The 16,618-nt window shown below is 46.0% G+C and overlaps 1 protein-coding gene and 2 non-coding genes across 3 annotated transcripts; 2 read left to right on the top strand and 1 right to left on the bottom strand.

Annotated features, from left to right (window-relative positions):
* Nucleotides 1-2,625: 2,625 nt before the first annotated feature.
* Nucleotides 2,626-2,698, bottom strand: TRNAG-UCC (transfer RNA glycine (anticodon UCC)). Its single transcript has one exon. It is a non-coding gene; the product is annotated as a tRNA-Gly (tRNA).
* Nucleotides 2,699-3,978: 1,280 nt separating this feature from the next.
* Nucleotides 3,979-4,082, top strand: LOC133064114 (U6 spliceosomal RNA). The gene has a single exon (XR_009694588.1). It is a non-coding gene; the product is annotated as a U6 spliceosomal RNA (small nuclear RNA).
* Nucleotides 4,083-11,815: 7,733 nt separating this feature from the next.
* Nucleotides 11,816-13,201, top strand: ZG16 (zymogen granule protein 16). Its single transcript, XM_061154008.1, has 3 exons — nt 11,816-11,870; nt 12,062-12,194; nt 12,886-13,201. Exons 1-3 carry the CDS (start codon nt 11,816-11,818, stop codon nt 13,199-13,201), a joined length of 504 nt encoding a protein of 167 aa, XP_061009991.1.
* The last annotated feature ends 3,417 nt before the right edge of the window (nt 13,202-16,618 follow it).

Raw genomic sequence — 16,618 nt, 5'->3', positions numbered from 1 at the left:
TCTGAGCATTCCTATGAAGCATTTCGTAAACTGAAATGGCATAAAATAAGGGAGTCATTATTATAGGATGTATCTTGCTAATGAATGCACAAAATAAACAGAGAGAAAGCACAGATGCTCACAGACACAATTGAAGACTACGGTGACTGCACGCTAAGATGCTGAGTGTAGTTTCCGGGAAGGAGCTTGACTATGCCACTCCCAGGCATGGGGTAGGCACTGCCTCTATAACCACTCACTACAAAAGAGACACAGTATTACTCTCACCTTTTGCCTTTTACTGTAAAAGCGAAAATCCTCTTCAGATTTCTTCAGGCTAGTGAAAACAGGTACTAACATAGGTCTTTCATAAAAGCGAAGTGGTGTAAAGCGAACTTTCAAGAAACGTGGGGGATATCTGTACCACTTTTTGTTCATCCCTTCCTCGACTATTACACGGTTTCCACTCTGGCTATTACAAGTAGAGCTGCTAGAACCATTGAGGTCCAGGTTTTTGTGTGGACATATATTTTCAGTTTCTCTTCTGCATATATCTAGGAGTAGAATTTCTCAGTCATATGGTAATTTTACGTGTAACTGTTTGAGGAACTGCGGGTGACCAAATTTACAACTGCTGAGTTCATCCACTTCTCCTTACTTTCTGCTCAGAACTCATGTTCCTCCGGTAATGATAATTCCACACCTTCCCCGTCCACATTGCGGAGGACCTCAGTGAACCTGGCTCCTGGGTGAAATGTGGAGGCTACCAACCTCAGGCTAGAAGAACATCATCAGCAGGCATTGGGGGAGACAACTGCGCTCTCGTCCTGCCATGCTTATCCCACCCATCCTGGCTGAAGCCCAAAGACTCCTTCTTAAATAATGTTACTGCAACCAGAGTTCTGGGTTTCATGCTTCAAGTGGCCTTCATTGGCAGGCGGGTTCTTTACCACAGAACCACCAGGGAATTACCTGAGCTTCCCATCTTAATTGGAGAAGGAAATGGCAAACCACTCCAGTATTCTTGTGTGGACAATCCCATGGACAGAGGAGCCTGGTGGGCCATAGTCCATGGGATCACAAGAGTCAGACATGACTTAGAGACTAAACCACCACCACCCATCTTAATAATTCTGAGGGACTTGGCAATCTTCTTCATTTGTGTCTGAATTTCCATTTTTCACAAATCCTCAACTTGAAGGGCTGTTGTGGTGATAATACTAGATACGTTACATAAAGAGTCACATTCAGAACTTTGGTCCTCTTCCACCTTGATGAAGCATTATTCCTCGTCTTATCTTTCAGGACCCTGAAGAATCTGCCTCTTCACGTTAGGGACCACCTTAAACCTTGTTACCATTAAGGATTGCTCTACATTGACCATCAGATTCCCCAAGCTCTGAGCCTCCCCTTTCTCTCACTCCACCCACTGGTCCACCTTATTGACATTTCTGTTTCCTGGTGCCCACATCCAGAAATCCATCACTGACTACCCGCCCTCCCTGACCTCACTCTGCTTCCTCCATAAACTTGACATCATTGTGAATTGCTTCAACCCCTCTCCTTCCAGCCCTTGCCAGCCTTTCCCCTTGAACAAATACACCACCCGCCCTTTGTCCTATTGGAGAAAATCACACAACCCATCACAGTCAGTGCGCCTAGTCACCCTTTAACATGGATCTGGGCAACCCTCTTTCCCCTCTGGACAGTGGCTCTTCCAAACCTTTCACTGCTTCCCTAGGGTCCTGCCCAATGCCACCAACCCTCCATCAGCCAATAATCTCTTCCTCTCCCCCATGAAGAAAGCTGAGGATTTTGGCAGGAGCCCCAGCTCTCTTCGTTGTTGATTCTCAGCTTCCCAGAGTGGAGTTGGCCCCCTTTGCCCCTTATCCCCACCCCAGCAAGGATGGATTAGTCATCATAAATATCACGGTCTGCTCTTGGCTCCATTCACGGCTTGCCTGGGGGGGTAATCATCGGCTGCCGCCTGATCTGCCCTGATGCTGTTCGCTTGTAATGAAGGTTCTCACTTTGTTTGATGATCCGTTCCCTGCCACTGACCATCCTACCCTGTTCTAATATCTCTATTCCTCCTATGATACTGCTCCTGGCCATAACTCATTCTGTCTTCTATGTGCCTCACAATTTACTGAGCACATTTTTCTATCTCATTTAATCCTCTTTGAGACTTCCCTGGTGGTCCAGTGGCTAAGACTCTGCATTCCCAATGCGGGGGCCATGGGTTCCATCCCTGGTCAGGGAACTAGATCCCGAGTGCTGCAACTAAGACCTGGTGCAGCCAAAATAATAATAATAACCCTTTGAAGTGGGTCTTTTTCTTTAAAAAATTATTTATTTATATTGAAGTACAGTTGATTTATGTTTCAGATGTACGACGAAGTGATTCTTTTCTACTATAGGTTATTGCAAGGTAAGTATAAGTGCTATAAGTAGAGCCTTGTTGTTGATCTATTTTATAATAATAGGGTATTTCTGTTAATCTCAAATTCCTAACCTACCTCTCATAATCCTTTCACCTTTGGTAACCCTAAATTTGCTTTCTATATCTGTGAGTCTACTTCTGTTTTGTAAATAAGTTCATTTGTATCTTTTTTTTCTTTTGGCCATCCAATTTTGGAATCTTAGTTCCCTGACCAGGAATCGAACCCATGCCCTCTGCAGTGGAAATGCAGAGTCCTAACCACTGGACCGCCAGGGAAGTGTCATCAGTTTTTTTTAATGAAGCAGATCTTATCCTTCTTTTATTAATGACGGTCTTACTGCTAAGTCACTTCAGTTGTGTCTGACTCTGTGCGACCCCATGGACTGCAGCCTACCAGGCGCCTCCGTCCATGGGATTTTGCAGGCAAGAGTACTGGAGTGGGGTGCCATTGCCTTCTCCAGTGATGGTCCAGGGAAACTTTAAGTAATTTGCCCAAGATAAGTGGCTGTGCTGGATGGACCTCAGCCAGCTCCTCTCTTTTCTGTGATCCTGTCATCGGTGACCACACTTTCCTGGCCACAGGTGAGATCCTTTCCTTCTCTGTCCTTGGCTGAATCTCCATATGTCTGTCCACTGTGCTCATTCACCACACTCTGAAGATTATACATTCCTTTATGTTTACCCCTCATAAGGCTGTGAGCCCCTCCAAGTGGGAAACTCCATTTCCATTTTCCAAGTGACCTCAGTAAAAGTTTGTGATCACATGAAGTTCAAGCTACTTTAGCCTGTGTGTCTGATTAGTTGTGGCTAGTTGACCATTTTGCCTTCACTTACATGAAACGAGTGGATGTGAAAAAATGATGATACTAGAGAAAACGTGCAAGATCTCATGACCTTCGTACAACAGGGACAAAGCTGAGACATACTAAGTACTGTGGATGCTAATGGGCCTTCCCCAGTGGCTCAGCCGTAAAGAATCAGCCTGCAACGCAGGAGACCCAGGAGATGCAGGAGACGCCGGAGACTCAGGTTCTATCCCTGGGTTGGGAAGATCCCCTGGGGGAGGGCATGGTAACCCACTCCAGTATTCTTGCCCAGGAAATCTCACAGACACAGGAGCCTGGCGGGCTACAGTCCATGGGGTCTCAGAGTCAGACGTGATTGAAGCAGCTGAGCATGGGAGCACATGGATGCTAAAATCACTGACTCTCAGCTGGGTGTGAGCAGTTGGTCTGCACTGCATTCAGCTGGGAAGGAAAAGAACAAAATCAAGGCGTATGTACAGAATGCTGGAAATGCATGATTTAGGTGTATAAATAAAACATGAGGGATAATTAGGAATCTTAGGATTTTCTCATTTCCACTGGATGGAGCCACTCCTTAGAAATGAGACACTGTTGCACACTTGTGCACACTTGATTCATATAGAAACATTTCCTTGGCACTCACCATGCACCAGGCCATGTTCTGGAGTGAACCCTAAGAGATGAGTACAGTTATCACCCATTTTTAGGTGAGGAAACAGAAGCAGAGAGAAGTAACATAACTTGCCCCAGGTGCTCACTTCAGCAGCACATGTACTAAAATTGTAAGAAAAAAGAGATTAGCAAGGCCCCTGCACAAGGATGCCAAGCAAATTGGTAAAGCATTCCATAATTTTATTATCAACTCTCTACAAATTCTTATCTTCAGAGAAGATAATGTTTAAGTCTGCGTCACAATCACCCTTGTGTACTTGGAGCTTCGGCCTCAGTCCTTCCAATGAATATTCAGGGTTGATTTCCTTTAAGATTGACTGGCTTGGTCTCCTCGTTTTACCGTGTATTTTTTTCTGGCCATCTCCCAGAGCTGACTCTCCCCACCCTTAACATCTTTTGTCTTTAGATGAGGCTGGCGGGGCTGCAGCCACTTTGGTGAGTTACTCAGTTTTTTCTGACTCTCTCCCATATATACGTGTTACTAAACTTTGATTTTCTCCTGTTTAAAAATATATACATGAGTAACTTGCCCCAGGCACACACCATCTGAGCAGGGGTGGCTGAATGCCAGCACTGTGCTCTTCACCAGCGCCTCACAGTATCTCTGTCTTAATGCATTTGCAGAACACATCACGCAGGAGAGCAGATGACTCTTTGAACCTCATGTGATGTGTCAAGGAAACCAGATCTGCTCCTATTTTTAGATGAATTCTTCCTGACACAAAGCAAGAAGGAGGGCATTGTGGTGGAATGACTCCCACATAGGTAGCAACTTATCCAGCATATATGAGCACTGGCTGATTTACAACTCAGATGGACAGGGATTTCATCCCTTTGAATACTATATCGTCATACGTTCTGGAGAGTGATTTTTTTTTTTTTTTCTTTTTCCTATTCTTTGCCACTCCATGGACTGTAGCCTACCAGGCTCCTCAGTCCATGGAATTTTCCAGGCAAGAATACTGGAGTGGGTTGCCATTTCCTTCTCCAAGAGAGTGATTATTTTTGTGAAGAGGAGCAAAACAGATTAAAGAAAACAGAAAACTAAACAAAGGGAAAAATAAAAAGTTGCAGTAGATAAAGCAATTCAGTAAGAGAAAGCAAAAACAGGTTAAAAAAAGTTACTGTGTAATTATATCTCAATGAAAGGAAGTTAAAACCAGGTTCCCAAGTGACTTTAATTTGAATTGTTCAAGCCAACTTAGACAAAATTATTTTGCAGTCTTATGATGCATTTGACAAGATCTCCAGAATCCAAACTCAAGTTAAGCCAAGCTTTAAGATAAAGCTAACTGCAGATGAAAAAGATATGGCCTCCTAAACCATCTTTATCTTGAAGAGATCAAAAAGGAAGGCCATGTTTTGTGAAATTCTCAAGGGGGAGAATACACATTTACTCAATATATATCATGCGCCAGGTCTATTGCCAAAAGTTGATCTCATTATCTCCACTTTACAGGGGAAGAAACCGAGGCTCAGTAGGTAAAGAAAAGAGTGAAAACTGGAATCAGGCTTTAAACCCATGTCTCTCCATAATACAGCAGTCTGTCCACAAATTCTTGGTACATTACTATAGGTTTCTGATTTCAACAGTGACTAACTCATTTTGTAATATATACTCATATTGAATCATGATGTTGTATAGCTGAAACTAATATAATGTTGTATGTCAATTATATCTCAATTTTTTTAAATTATTAACATTGTACACTTACCTACCTGAATCTGGGTCTCTAGAGCCATTCTAGTTACTGCCCTAGACGGTCCCAATTCTAGACTTCTAGCCTGACAATTTTCAACAAACAGCATTGTTATACCAACAAATTCCATAAGAACCTTACCCTTTGACAGAGGTAGACATCATTTTTTTTCAAGTTTTTTTTAACTACATTTCATAACAGGAAGCAACATTTTATATCGTGACCCACTACATATGCAGAGTGTTTAACTTCACTATTTCAAAAAACAATATAAGGACTTCCCTGGTGATCCAGTGGTTAAGATTCCACGCTTCTACTGCAGGGGGCGCAGGTTTGATCCCTGGTTGGGGAACTAAGATTCCACAAGCTGAGTGGCCAAAAAAGCCCCCCCGAAAGCCCACAGTATTTAACTTTGTTACATGCTCTGCTCTCTTCTTTTCTTTTCTATTCCATTTTTAAAATATGCTGGTCCTGAGCTGTTAAATTGATTTCATGGCCCACCAGTGTCTTAAGATCTACAGTTTGAGAAATACTGTACTTTAGGATTTGGCTTGATCTGGAGATTTTTTTTTTCTCATTTGATAAAGGCAGAAATATAGGCTCTCCAGAATGAAGTGAGTTCTTTAAATGTCCACAACTAAGAAGTATTGAATGGAGGACCTCGACACAGAATTCTGCCTTTACACCCAGTATTCTTCTGAATACAGAATTTCTCCAGAGGAATTGTAAATGAGAAACTGAAGAACACTCACGTGCCCTCCCTGCAAAAAGAAAGGCTTAGCTACGTGAAGAAACAGTGGGGGAACACTTCCTAGGAGTCTCGCTGCAGCTGAGGCATTTGACAGTCCTTTCTGGAGGATACCTGCTCTGGACCAGGTAAGATGCAGGAGCTGGGATTCAGAGATGGATCCATAGTCCCTGCTGTGGGAGGGGCTCCCGTTTCAGTAGAGGAGTCCACGTAAATAGATAAATTACAGTGCAGGTGACTTAGAACCATAGTAGTGATGGAGGAAACTAAAAGAAATTAAAAGACGATTGCTCCTTGAAAGAAAAACTATGACAAACTTAGTGTATTAAAAAGTAGATGGAGAAGGAAATGGCAACCCACTCAAGTATTCTTGCCTGGAAAAGTCCATGGACAGAGGAGCCTGGAGGGCTGCAGTCTATGGGGTTGCAGAGTCAGACATGACTGAGCGACTGAACAACAATAAGTGATGGAGGAAGCACAGCTAGAGGTCAGAGAAAGGAGCTTGATATCAGTTCTGAGCCTGGGAGAAGCGAGCTGAGGAGAGAAGCTGTGGTGGAGGGCGCATGGAGCAGCTGCGGTGTTGGTGGTAGTGGTGATATGGCAGACTGTCTTAAGGGTAGAAGGTACTGGGTGGGCAGAAAGAAGAGAGCATTTTAAGTAGCTGGACCAACATGAGCCAACTGTAGGCCACTGAGGGGCAACGTGTGGGGCATGAAGAACAGTGGGGTAGGGGATAGAAGCCCCTTTTGCAACTTAGCAAAGTCACCTTTGCCCATTAGACATTTTTTAATATTAAAAAATTTTACTTATTTAGTTTATTTAGTTGCAGCATGTAAGATCTTCAATCTTCAATGAGGCATGAGAGATCTTTAGTTGCAACATGCAAACTCTCAGTTGCAGCCTGTAGGAACTAGTTACCTGATTAGGGTTCAAACCTGGGCTCCCTGCATTGGGAGTTCAGAGTCTTAGCCACTGGAACACCGGGGAAGTCCTGCAAGGAACGCTTTTAAAAGGCAAAACCCTTCAGTGGCTCCCCTCACTCTCAGAAGGAATCCAAACCCCTGACCACATCTCCCTCGGCCTGCACCCTCTGCCCACTGGCTACTGCTCAGACCTCGCCTCTCACCTGCTTCCCTCACTTAACCACCAGCCACCGTGCCCTCCTTGCTGTTTCTAAATTCATCCAACGTGCTTCCTGCTCAGGGCTCTGGTATTCATTGTTCCCTCTACCTGGCCCACTCTTCACACAAATAGCTGTATTTCTCTTGATGACTTCAATCAGGTCTCTTAACAAATGTTACGGACCAGAGGACCCTCCAAGCCTGAGAAGCAGCCTCCTTATCCCTCTTCATGTTCTCACTCTGATTTGATGGTTTTTTCATAGCACACCTCCTACAGTGATGTAGTTGTTCATTTGACGACACCCATCCACCCCCACTGGAACGATCCCTGGGTCAGGAAGATCCTCTGGAGGACAGCATGGCAACCCATTCCAGTATTCTTGCCTGGAGAATCCCATGGACTGAGGAGCCTGGAGATCTCTGGTCCATAGGGTCCCAAAGAGTCAGACACAACTGAATTGAATAAGCACGGATGCTTGCGCCTGCTGGAGTGGGATGGGAGCTCTTGAGAGGTGGGATTTGAATCTCTTCCTCCTTGCTATCTCTCCAACATTTGGGGTGGTGCCTCCAACCTAGAGATGCTCCATGAACATGTGTTGAGTGAGTTGTTTGGCTAAGGGGGCAAAGGAGATGGTGAGAGAGTTGCCTGCGAGAGCAGAAAGCTTGGGAAAGCTTTGGACTTTTGTCTATAGGACCAGGGCAGGTGTGCCTTTCACTGCTCATAGACCAAGACAGGTAGGCCCCTAGCTGGCACATGGGTTAAATGTGAAAGAGTTCAAAGGGGAGCTAATGAGGTAGAAGCAGAGGGGGGCCTGTTGTCCCATGGCCTCTGCCTCTTCCTTCTGGCTCCTGAGGCGCAGCATCACAGCAAGCTCTAGAGGTACCTGCATCAGCTACACAGTGGCCTTCCTTGTCTCCAGGATGACAGAGGATGAACCCTGAGACCCCTCCCACTGGAGGAAGGGCATCTCCGTCACGCTGGAGAGGGCACTTAGGAACTGTTGCCCAGAACCCAGGGACCCATCTGCAGGCAGAGAGGAGACCCTGAATCACAGCATTGTTGGGGTGGGTGCATGAAAATGAACCTATGACCAGTGTAAGAGACTATTCTGAGGGTCCCAAATGAATCGTGCATGGAAATGTGAGGGCATTTTCCCAAGGTGTTCCCTTCAGATCTCTTTGAGTTGCCATCTTTGATTTCCAGTATTTTTTTCACAGACTGTGTGATGTGCCCCTATTAAAGAAGAGAGAGATGGGTGATAGTGAAGGGTGAGGGCAGAGTTAGAGAGTTGGGGAGAGACAAAGAGACAAGGAAGGAAGAGAAGAACAGAAGGAAAAAGGCACTGAGAGAGGGAACATAAAGAGAAAACCTTGGGATAGGAGATGTCAGGGGAAGATCAAGACATTAAAGGAAGGAGAGAGAATCGGGAAAGAAAGGCAAGTGCAAGGAAGCTGCATTTGCTGGGACAGAAGCTGGGACTTCCCTGGTAGTCCAGTGGCTAAGCCTCTGGCACTCCCAATGCAGGGGACCTGGGTTCAATCCCTGGTCAGGGAAAGAGATCCCACATGCCACAACTAAGACCCAGCACAACCAAATAAACAATAAATATCGAAAGAAAGACAAAAGCCATAAGAGGACAAAATGGCTGGAATGAGATAAAAGTGGTCACCAGGATGTGCTTGTTTTGGACATGCAGAAGGTTGGAAAAGGGAGATCACACAGCTCATCTTTTACTGCCCCCCTACATCTCGGAATCTCCCTTCTGGCTCCCCAGGGTGGGGCTCCTTTGTTTCCTGGGATGAGTCCTCGGCCCCAGATGGTGAGCCTAGAAGGGGGTGAGGTCCTCTGAATGCTGGGCTCCTGGTTATTAATAACTGAGGCTAATGGTTCCAGTCTCTCCCTGGCCTCTGTCCTGACCTGTTGCCTCAGTGGGTGAGAGGGCCAGTCCTGGAGGGATCCCAGAAGAGAAGGGCTGGCAAAGAGAAGAAATCAATGACACCAATCTTGGAAAGTTTCAGACCCACAGGAGGGAGCCATTGCCCTGTGCGGGCTACAGCGCCAGGTCGATTCAGCTATGGTGCCTTGAGTCCTGAGGGCCCAGCACAGCCCCCAGGGGAGGTCCTGTCTGCTTTTACTTCCTCAGCTCCCCATTTGCCCAATGGACTCCCCATTTGCCCTCCCCCAGGGGAGGGGGATCTGCAGGTGTTGCCTCAAGTCACTCTTCTCAGAGAGAAAAAGTTTGTGAAGAGGCTGACAGATTGAGGATGGATGGGTGGAAGAAATAGAAAGTACAGCAAAATATTAACCATGATAGGACTTCCCTGGTGGCTTAGTGGTAAAGAATCCACTTGCCAGTGCAGAAGACATGGGTTCGATCCCTGATCCGGGAAGATCCTGCATGTCGCAGAGCAGGCAAGCCCGTGCGTTGTCACCACTACTGAATCTGTGTTCTAGAGCCTACGAGCCACAACTACTGAGCCCTCCTGCAGCAACTACTGAAGCTCTTGCACCCTAGAGGCTTGTGCTCTGCAACAAGAGAAGCCACTACAGTGAGAAGCCTGCACACTGCAACGAAAAATAGCCCCTGCTACTCACAACTAGAGAAAAGCTGGTGCAGCAATGAAGACCCAGCACAGCCAAACGTAAATTAATAAAATTATTTTTTAATGAAGTAGAGCTTTGTTTCTTCTGACTCAATTTAATAAAAAAAATTAATCATGATACAATCTACATGGTAAGCATATGGATGTTCACTGTATATTCTTTCAACTTTTTTATACTTTGAATTTTTTCATATAAAATATGAGAGGAGAGAAAAAAATTGCCCAGCAAATAGTATAAGGTGTTGGGAGTGTGATTCCTTTCCAAGAGAATCCGTATTTCAAATGCCTGGAGAGGGCAATGTTTATCCTGAGAGATGGCAGATTGCAGGTAAGGGCACCAGCAGAAGCCAAATAGGGGAGGGAGAACCCTGGATAGCACCAGGTGATTAGTAGTGCTGCCCACCCACAGCTGCTGGCCTTTCGGTTGGTGATCTTTTCCCAAGTTTATTCTGCCTCTCCTGAGATCTAGGCCTTGGCCCAGAGTTGACCCCACCCTGCCACCTGTAACCCTTGGGGTAGGATAAGTTCCAGACCCTGCCTGACAACTGATCCTAGGAGTCTGGTCGTGTTTGCTCAGGAGGTGAGGTTCACACGATAAACAGCAGGGGGAGGGCTTGGACTTGGTATAAAAGATCTGGAAGTTTCTAGGGGGGCTATTTTGCACTTGAAACTGCCAGGTGAGGGGTGACAGAGGTGTGGGCTAAGGGGTGACAGGGATTCCTGGATCTGAGTTAGGGGGAAATGCAAGGTGAGCTGAAGAAGAGACTTCCTAGACTGAGCAGCAGGAGAGACCTGGGTGTCAGCTAACCAGGGCATCTGAATCGGAGCTAGTCTTAGATGTAAAGATGTCTGGATCTCAGCTGTAGGGCTGGGGACCCCTGGGATACACCCATGGCCAAATCTGTGTTAGTGGAGGAAGAGGTATGACAAATAGACCAGGCAGCTGGGATCTAATATCTTGAGCTGATTCCAGCTCCTTTTCAAACTTCTTGGGCTATCCCATCTCCACCAGAACTGCTTGGATGGTGATGCTGGCTGTCTCTTCTATTACCATCTTCCTTCATTCTCCAAGTGACAGATAAATGCTCTAAAATGCTCTTTTCCTTCCAATTTGAGAAAAGGAACAACCTAGGAATTTAAACTATGACCCAGATGCCCCACAAGCTGGGCCAATCCACCCCAGCCTGACTTCCATTAGGCTTTTCTCAGACTCCTGGTTTGATGAACTCAACCATCTCTATGATTTGGTGATGTCCTCCACTTTTTTTTTTTTGGCTTTGCAATTTGGTTTGTAAGTCTTAGTTCCCCAACCAGGGTTGGAACCTGTTCTCATTGCAGTGGAAGTGCAGAGTCCTAACCACTGAACCACCAGGGAAGTCCCTCACTTCTTTAGAAAATTCCTTTCCTGCTTTGTGCTAGGAGGGAACAGGGGTTGACACAGCTTAGTCCAGATAGAAAGTCAGGATTGATCTGGCTTGGAAGGGAAGAGGAGGTTTGATTGTAGCCAGACATGGGAGAGGGAGAGGGATTAAGGACACATAAGATAGTATCTGTGATGAACAGGACTAGAGACTATGGACAGTTCTTTCGAAGACCAAAACTCAGTGGATGAGGTCTGAATTGAAGGACCAAGAACCCTGAAACTCAGCTGGAGGTCAGGGGTGCCTTACCAGGGGTAAATGACCTCCGAGGGGATACGGGCAACCATTCACTTTCTCCTTTCTTCTCACTCCAGCCTCAGGATGTTGACCATTGCTTTTCTCGCCCTTCTTTGTGCCTCAGCCTCTGCCACAGAGAGTAAGTGAGAAGCCTGAAGCCCGGGACTAGATCAGGGGAAGACAGCCGCCTGCACTGCTGGCAGCCAAGGCTTTCAGAGGCTGACTTGGGGTGGTGGGAACCGAGTTGTGGGAGGAAGAGGGGTGATGGGGAGAAACTGAGCTCTCAGGGGATTTCCCCCCGCCGCCCCCCCCCACCTCCTTTCCCTCCAGTTCAGCCCAGGGACTCCTCCTACAGTGGAGAATACGGAGGTGGGGGAGGAGAACGATTCTCCCAGTCTGGAAACCAGCTGGATGGCCCCATCACCGCCATTCGCCTCCGAGTCAGCAGTTACTACATCGTAGGGTAAGTGTCTTTGAGATTCTGTACTTTGGCGACCTTCTAGGGTCTTACTAAGTTAGGAAGGTCTCAGTCACTTTGGGTCACATCAGCAAGTCACAGGGACATGATACAGGAAAGTTATTAGATGACTTGGATTTGAGACCTGTGCTGCCGAAACCCCTAAGACTCCCACATGTGTGATCTTCAGTAAATCATATGACCTAAGCTCTGAAGGACTTGGGTGTTGTCTAGTTTACCCCCACCAGAGGTTTAAATCCCACCTGGCATCCTCTGTCTCTAGCTTGATGCCTCTTCCCAAACATGTGTCCTTCTGACACTGGAGCCTGGCACAGCACGAACAAGTCTCTCCCCTTATGGGGGCCTTTCAGATGTTTTGGGGAAAAAAAAAAATCCCTTTTCTTCTTTCAAGTAGGGGGTGGGGGCCCAATGGGAACGTAGACTTTAAAGGCAAGCTCTGATTTTTACTGTCTGGGTGATTCTGGGCAAGCTGTTTTCCCTCTGTGAGCCTGTTCATCAGCAAGATGAGGAGCTGAAGTTCCGTATATGACCTTCCAGGGCTCATCCAACCCTCACACTCTTCGGGGCTGTCATCTCCATCGCTAGTCTGAAGGTCTCAGTCTGTAGGCCAACAGCTCCTGAATTCTGATCACCTTACTCAGTGTCTGCCTTCCTTCCTTCCTCACTCTGCCCCTAGTCTCCAGGTGCGCTACGGCACGGTGTGGAGTGACTATGTGGGTGGCACCTCGGGAGACCTGGACGAGATCTTTCTCTACCCTGGGGAGTCCATCGTCCAGGTGTCAGGAAAGTACAAGACCTACCTGAGAAAGCTGGTCTTTGTGACCGACAAGTACCGTTTCCTGTCTTTTGGGAAAGACAAAGGCACAAGTTTCAACGCTGCCCCCCTGTACCCCAACACCGTGCTACGATTCTTCAGTGGCCGAGCTGGCTCCCTCATTGATGCCATCGGCTTCCACTGGGACTTCTACCCCTCTGATTACGAGAGCTGCTGAGTTGCACCGCAACCCTGCAATGGGGACCTGAGAACCCACTCACCACTAACCACCATCCACATGTCTCAATTAAAAAAAAAAAAAAAAAACCCAACAAACAATAAAAGGGCATGACTACAGCTAGTGGGATATACCTCTTGACTCTGGGTAGGAATGTGCGAATCTCATTTCTGGCTACTTGTTGTGTGTTAGTCTGGGGAAGAGTGGGAGGATGAGAGAGAGAGGTGAAAGAATCCTGAGCTTTTCTTCATAATTTATCAAGAGGAGATAAGGTCTTCCCTAGTGGTCCAGTGGTTAAGAGTCTGCCTGCCAGTGCAAGAGACACTGGTTCGATGCCTGGTCTGGGAAGATCCCACATGTCGAGGAACAGCTAAACCCATTCGCCACAACCAGTGAAGCCCACGAGCCCATGCACCGCAACAGGAGAGCAGCCAGGGCTCGCCACAACTAGAGAAAGTCAGAGTGTGGCAACAAAGACCCAGCACAGCCCAAATAACTAAGTAAATTTTACAAGAGTATTTCCAGTGGAGATAACTTTTAGAAACATAGAGGAGATAAGATTCTGGCCTGAACCGATTCCTTTTTTCAAGTGTTTACCCAAACTGGAGGCTGAAGGTAAGGCCAAGTCATGGCTTATCACCAAACTCCAGGTGTTTCACTCTCTAGCCTTTTCCTCCTTTGTCTTCCTGAGACAGTGCCTCTCCACCAACAAACAGGCTGTCGCCTCACTCTCCTGACCTCAACCCACTCACGATTCACAGGTGCGTGGTTCAGCATCCTTCGTTCTTCCCCAGGACCCACCTGACTCCCAAAGTTGAGCCTGAGTGCCTGCCAAGGACTCTGGCTATTTACCTCATCCTAGTTCCCATCTTTACACTAAGTCCTGGGGTCCATGCTCAGCTCTCTCAGACCTCAGTCCTTCCCTCCGGAAGCCACCACCTCAACAGCTTCTACAGTGCCAACTGTTGTTGCTGTCTAGTCACTCAGTTGTATCCAACTCTTTATGACCCCATGGACTGTAGCTCGCCAGGCTCCTCTGTTCATGGGACTTCCCAGACAAGAATACTGGAGTGGATTGCCATTTCCTTCTCCAGAGGATCTTCCCAACTCAGGGATCAAACCTGCATCTCCTGCATTGGCAGGTGGATTCTTTACCACTGAGCCACCAGGGAAGCCCACTCTGCCAATTTTACCCTCAAAACAAAGGGGCATTCCAGGAGGTGGAGTTGGGGTGGAGATTTTCCATCATGTTTCCATGAACTGAAGGGGTTGCTTAGAGTTCAGGGGAAACGTTAGGGGGACTGGACAGATTCAGCAAGGATTTAAGGGTATATAGTTGCTTTGGAAATTCTAGTTCTCGGTCCCAAATTTTTGACAGTTTTTTGTTTGTTTATTTGTGCTCGTGGTGGTGATTATTCATTGCTCCCAATAGGTTTATTCACATCCCAGGGAATTTCGGTCACATTTTTTCCAAATTAGACAAAAATAACAGTCATGTATATGTAATTTTATAAAGAAATATTAGCATGATACAAACTCATGACTAGTCTGTTTTTTATAAAAATGTCTTTATTTCTCTCAAGTCCATGGAATGGAATATGCAACTATATTTTTATTGATATATAAATCACATAAGATAAACTTCACCCCACTTTTTTTTTTCATTTATTTTTATTAGTTGGAGGCCAACCATTTCACAACATTGCAGTGGGTTTTGTCATACATTGACATGAATCAGCCATGGAGTTACATGTATTCCCCATCCCAATCCCCCCTCCCACCTCCCTCTCCACCCAATTCCTCGGGGTCTTCCCAGTGCACCAGGCTCACCCCACTTTTTGACTGTGCCCCCGTGTCATGTGGGATGACTGGCATGGTTCTCCAACCTGGGATGGAACCCACACCCCCTGCATTGGAAGCACCAAGTCTTAATCACTGGCTGGCCAGGGAAGACCCATAAAATTCACCCTTTTAAAATTATTTTAGTTATTTTTTGGCTGGGTCTTCCTTGTTCTTCATGGACTTCTCATCGTGGTAGCTTTTCTTGTTACAGAGCCTTGGCTCTAGAGCGCATGGACTTCAGTAGTTGTGGCGCGTGGGCTTAGTTGCCCTGTGGCATGTGAAATCCTCCTTGAGCGGGGATCGAACCATGTCCTCTGCATTGGCAGGTGGATTCTTAGCCAGGGGACCACCAGGGAAGTCCAAAATTCCCCCCTTTAAAGTATGCCATTCAGAGGTATTTAGTGTATTCACAGATTGTGGAACCATCATCACTCTCTAATCCCAGAATACTTTCACCACCTCAAAAAGAAACCCTGTCCCCATGAAGCAGTCACTCTCCATTTCTCCTCTCTCCAGCCCCTAGTAACCCTCATCTCTTTTTTGTCTCTATGGGTTTGCTTATTTCAGACATTTCACACAGATCAAATTATACAACAACGTGGCCTTTTATGTCTAGCTTCTGCCATTTAACATAGTATTTTCAAGTTTCACCCATGTTAGAGCATATATCAGTACTTTAGTCCTTCTTATGGCTGAATCTGACAGCTTTTTGACAGATCAGATATTTGGTCAACTTTAGGAAAGCCTGTTTTTTTGTTTTTTGCACCCAGTTAGGGGACTGGCACCAAAGGGGCAGCCATGGCAGAAGGGAATTGAGGGGAGGGATTCCTGGCTTTTATCTAGTCCTTATTAGGTTTTGGCAGGAGATTATGATTAAGGAAAATGTCCCCTTACTTAAAAACTTGAGTTTTAAGATTGCTGAATTAAGCTAATCACTCATTTACCAAATAGTCCCTGCTAAAAGGTAGGAATACAAGCAGTACTGAAGATCTGGTTCTTTTCCTCTAGTTAAACTGTTGGTTTGGTGCCATAACAAAGGTGTTTTTCATAATATGCTAAGAGAGCCAAAAGGAGGGCTAACTTTCTCTGCGAGGTCAGGGAAGTCTGTGTGTGTGTGTCTGTGGAGGAACAGTACTGAGTCTAGCTTATGTACAAATATGAAGATATGAGAACTACAAGTGGTTCAGTACAGGCAAAATGCAAAGCACAATTGGGCAAAAGATGAAGCTTCATAGAAAGGCAGGAACCATGAACATAATACTGAACTACTTAAACTTTACGGATTATGGGATGGCATTGAACCAAATTTTGCCCATCAGATTGATATGCTGTACCTCATTTTTCTGGTGTAAATTGGGGGAAATGGACTAAAGATAAAGCAGGATGAGACAAAATAGTTAAGAAACTAGTTCTATATCATAAATGATAATGTCTGTACAAAGGCAATAACATGAGAGAGAAAAGGGAAGAATTTGAGAGATTTGAGGGGGAAGAATTTGAGAGATTTGAGGGCTCAGAAGAATTGATAAGTAAATGCAAGAGGGTGAGTGAAAGAGAATCTGGGAGAATGACCAC

This window comes from Dama dama, chromosome 10 (genome assembly GCF_033118175.1).
Source record: "Dama dama isolate Ldn47 chromosome 10, ASM3311817v1, whole genome shotgun sequence".
Taxonomy (NCBI): domain Eukaryota; kingdom Metazoa; phylum Chordata; class Mammalia; order Artiodactyla; family Cervidae; genus Dama; species Dama dama.
This window is presented reverse-complemented; position numbering and strand designations above follow the sequence as displayed.

Bases quoted from the DNA above. Each gene is read 5' to 3' on its own strand.
- ZG16 (XM_061154008.1), top strand. From the start codon at position 11,816: ATGTTGACCATTGCTTTTCTCGCCCTTCTTTGTGCCTCAGCCTCTGCC. The intron at 11,871-12,061 runs GTAAGTGAGAAG...CTTTCCCTCCAG, and splicing joins CTCAGCCTCTGCCACAGAGA to TTCAGCCCAGGGACTCCTCC. The intron at 12,195-12,885 runs GTAAGTGTCTTT...CTCTGCCCCTAG, and splicing joins AGCAGTTACTACATCGTAGG to TCTCCAGGTGCGCTACGGCA.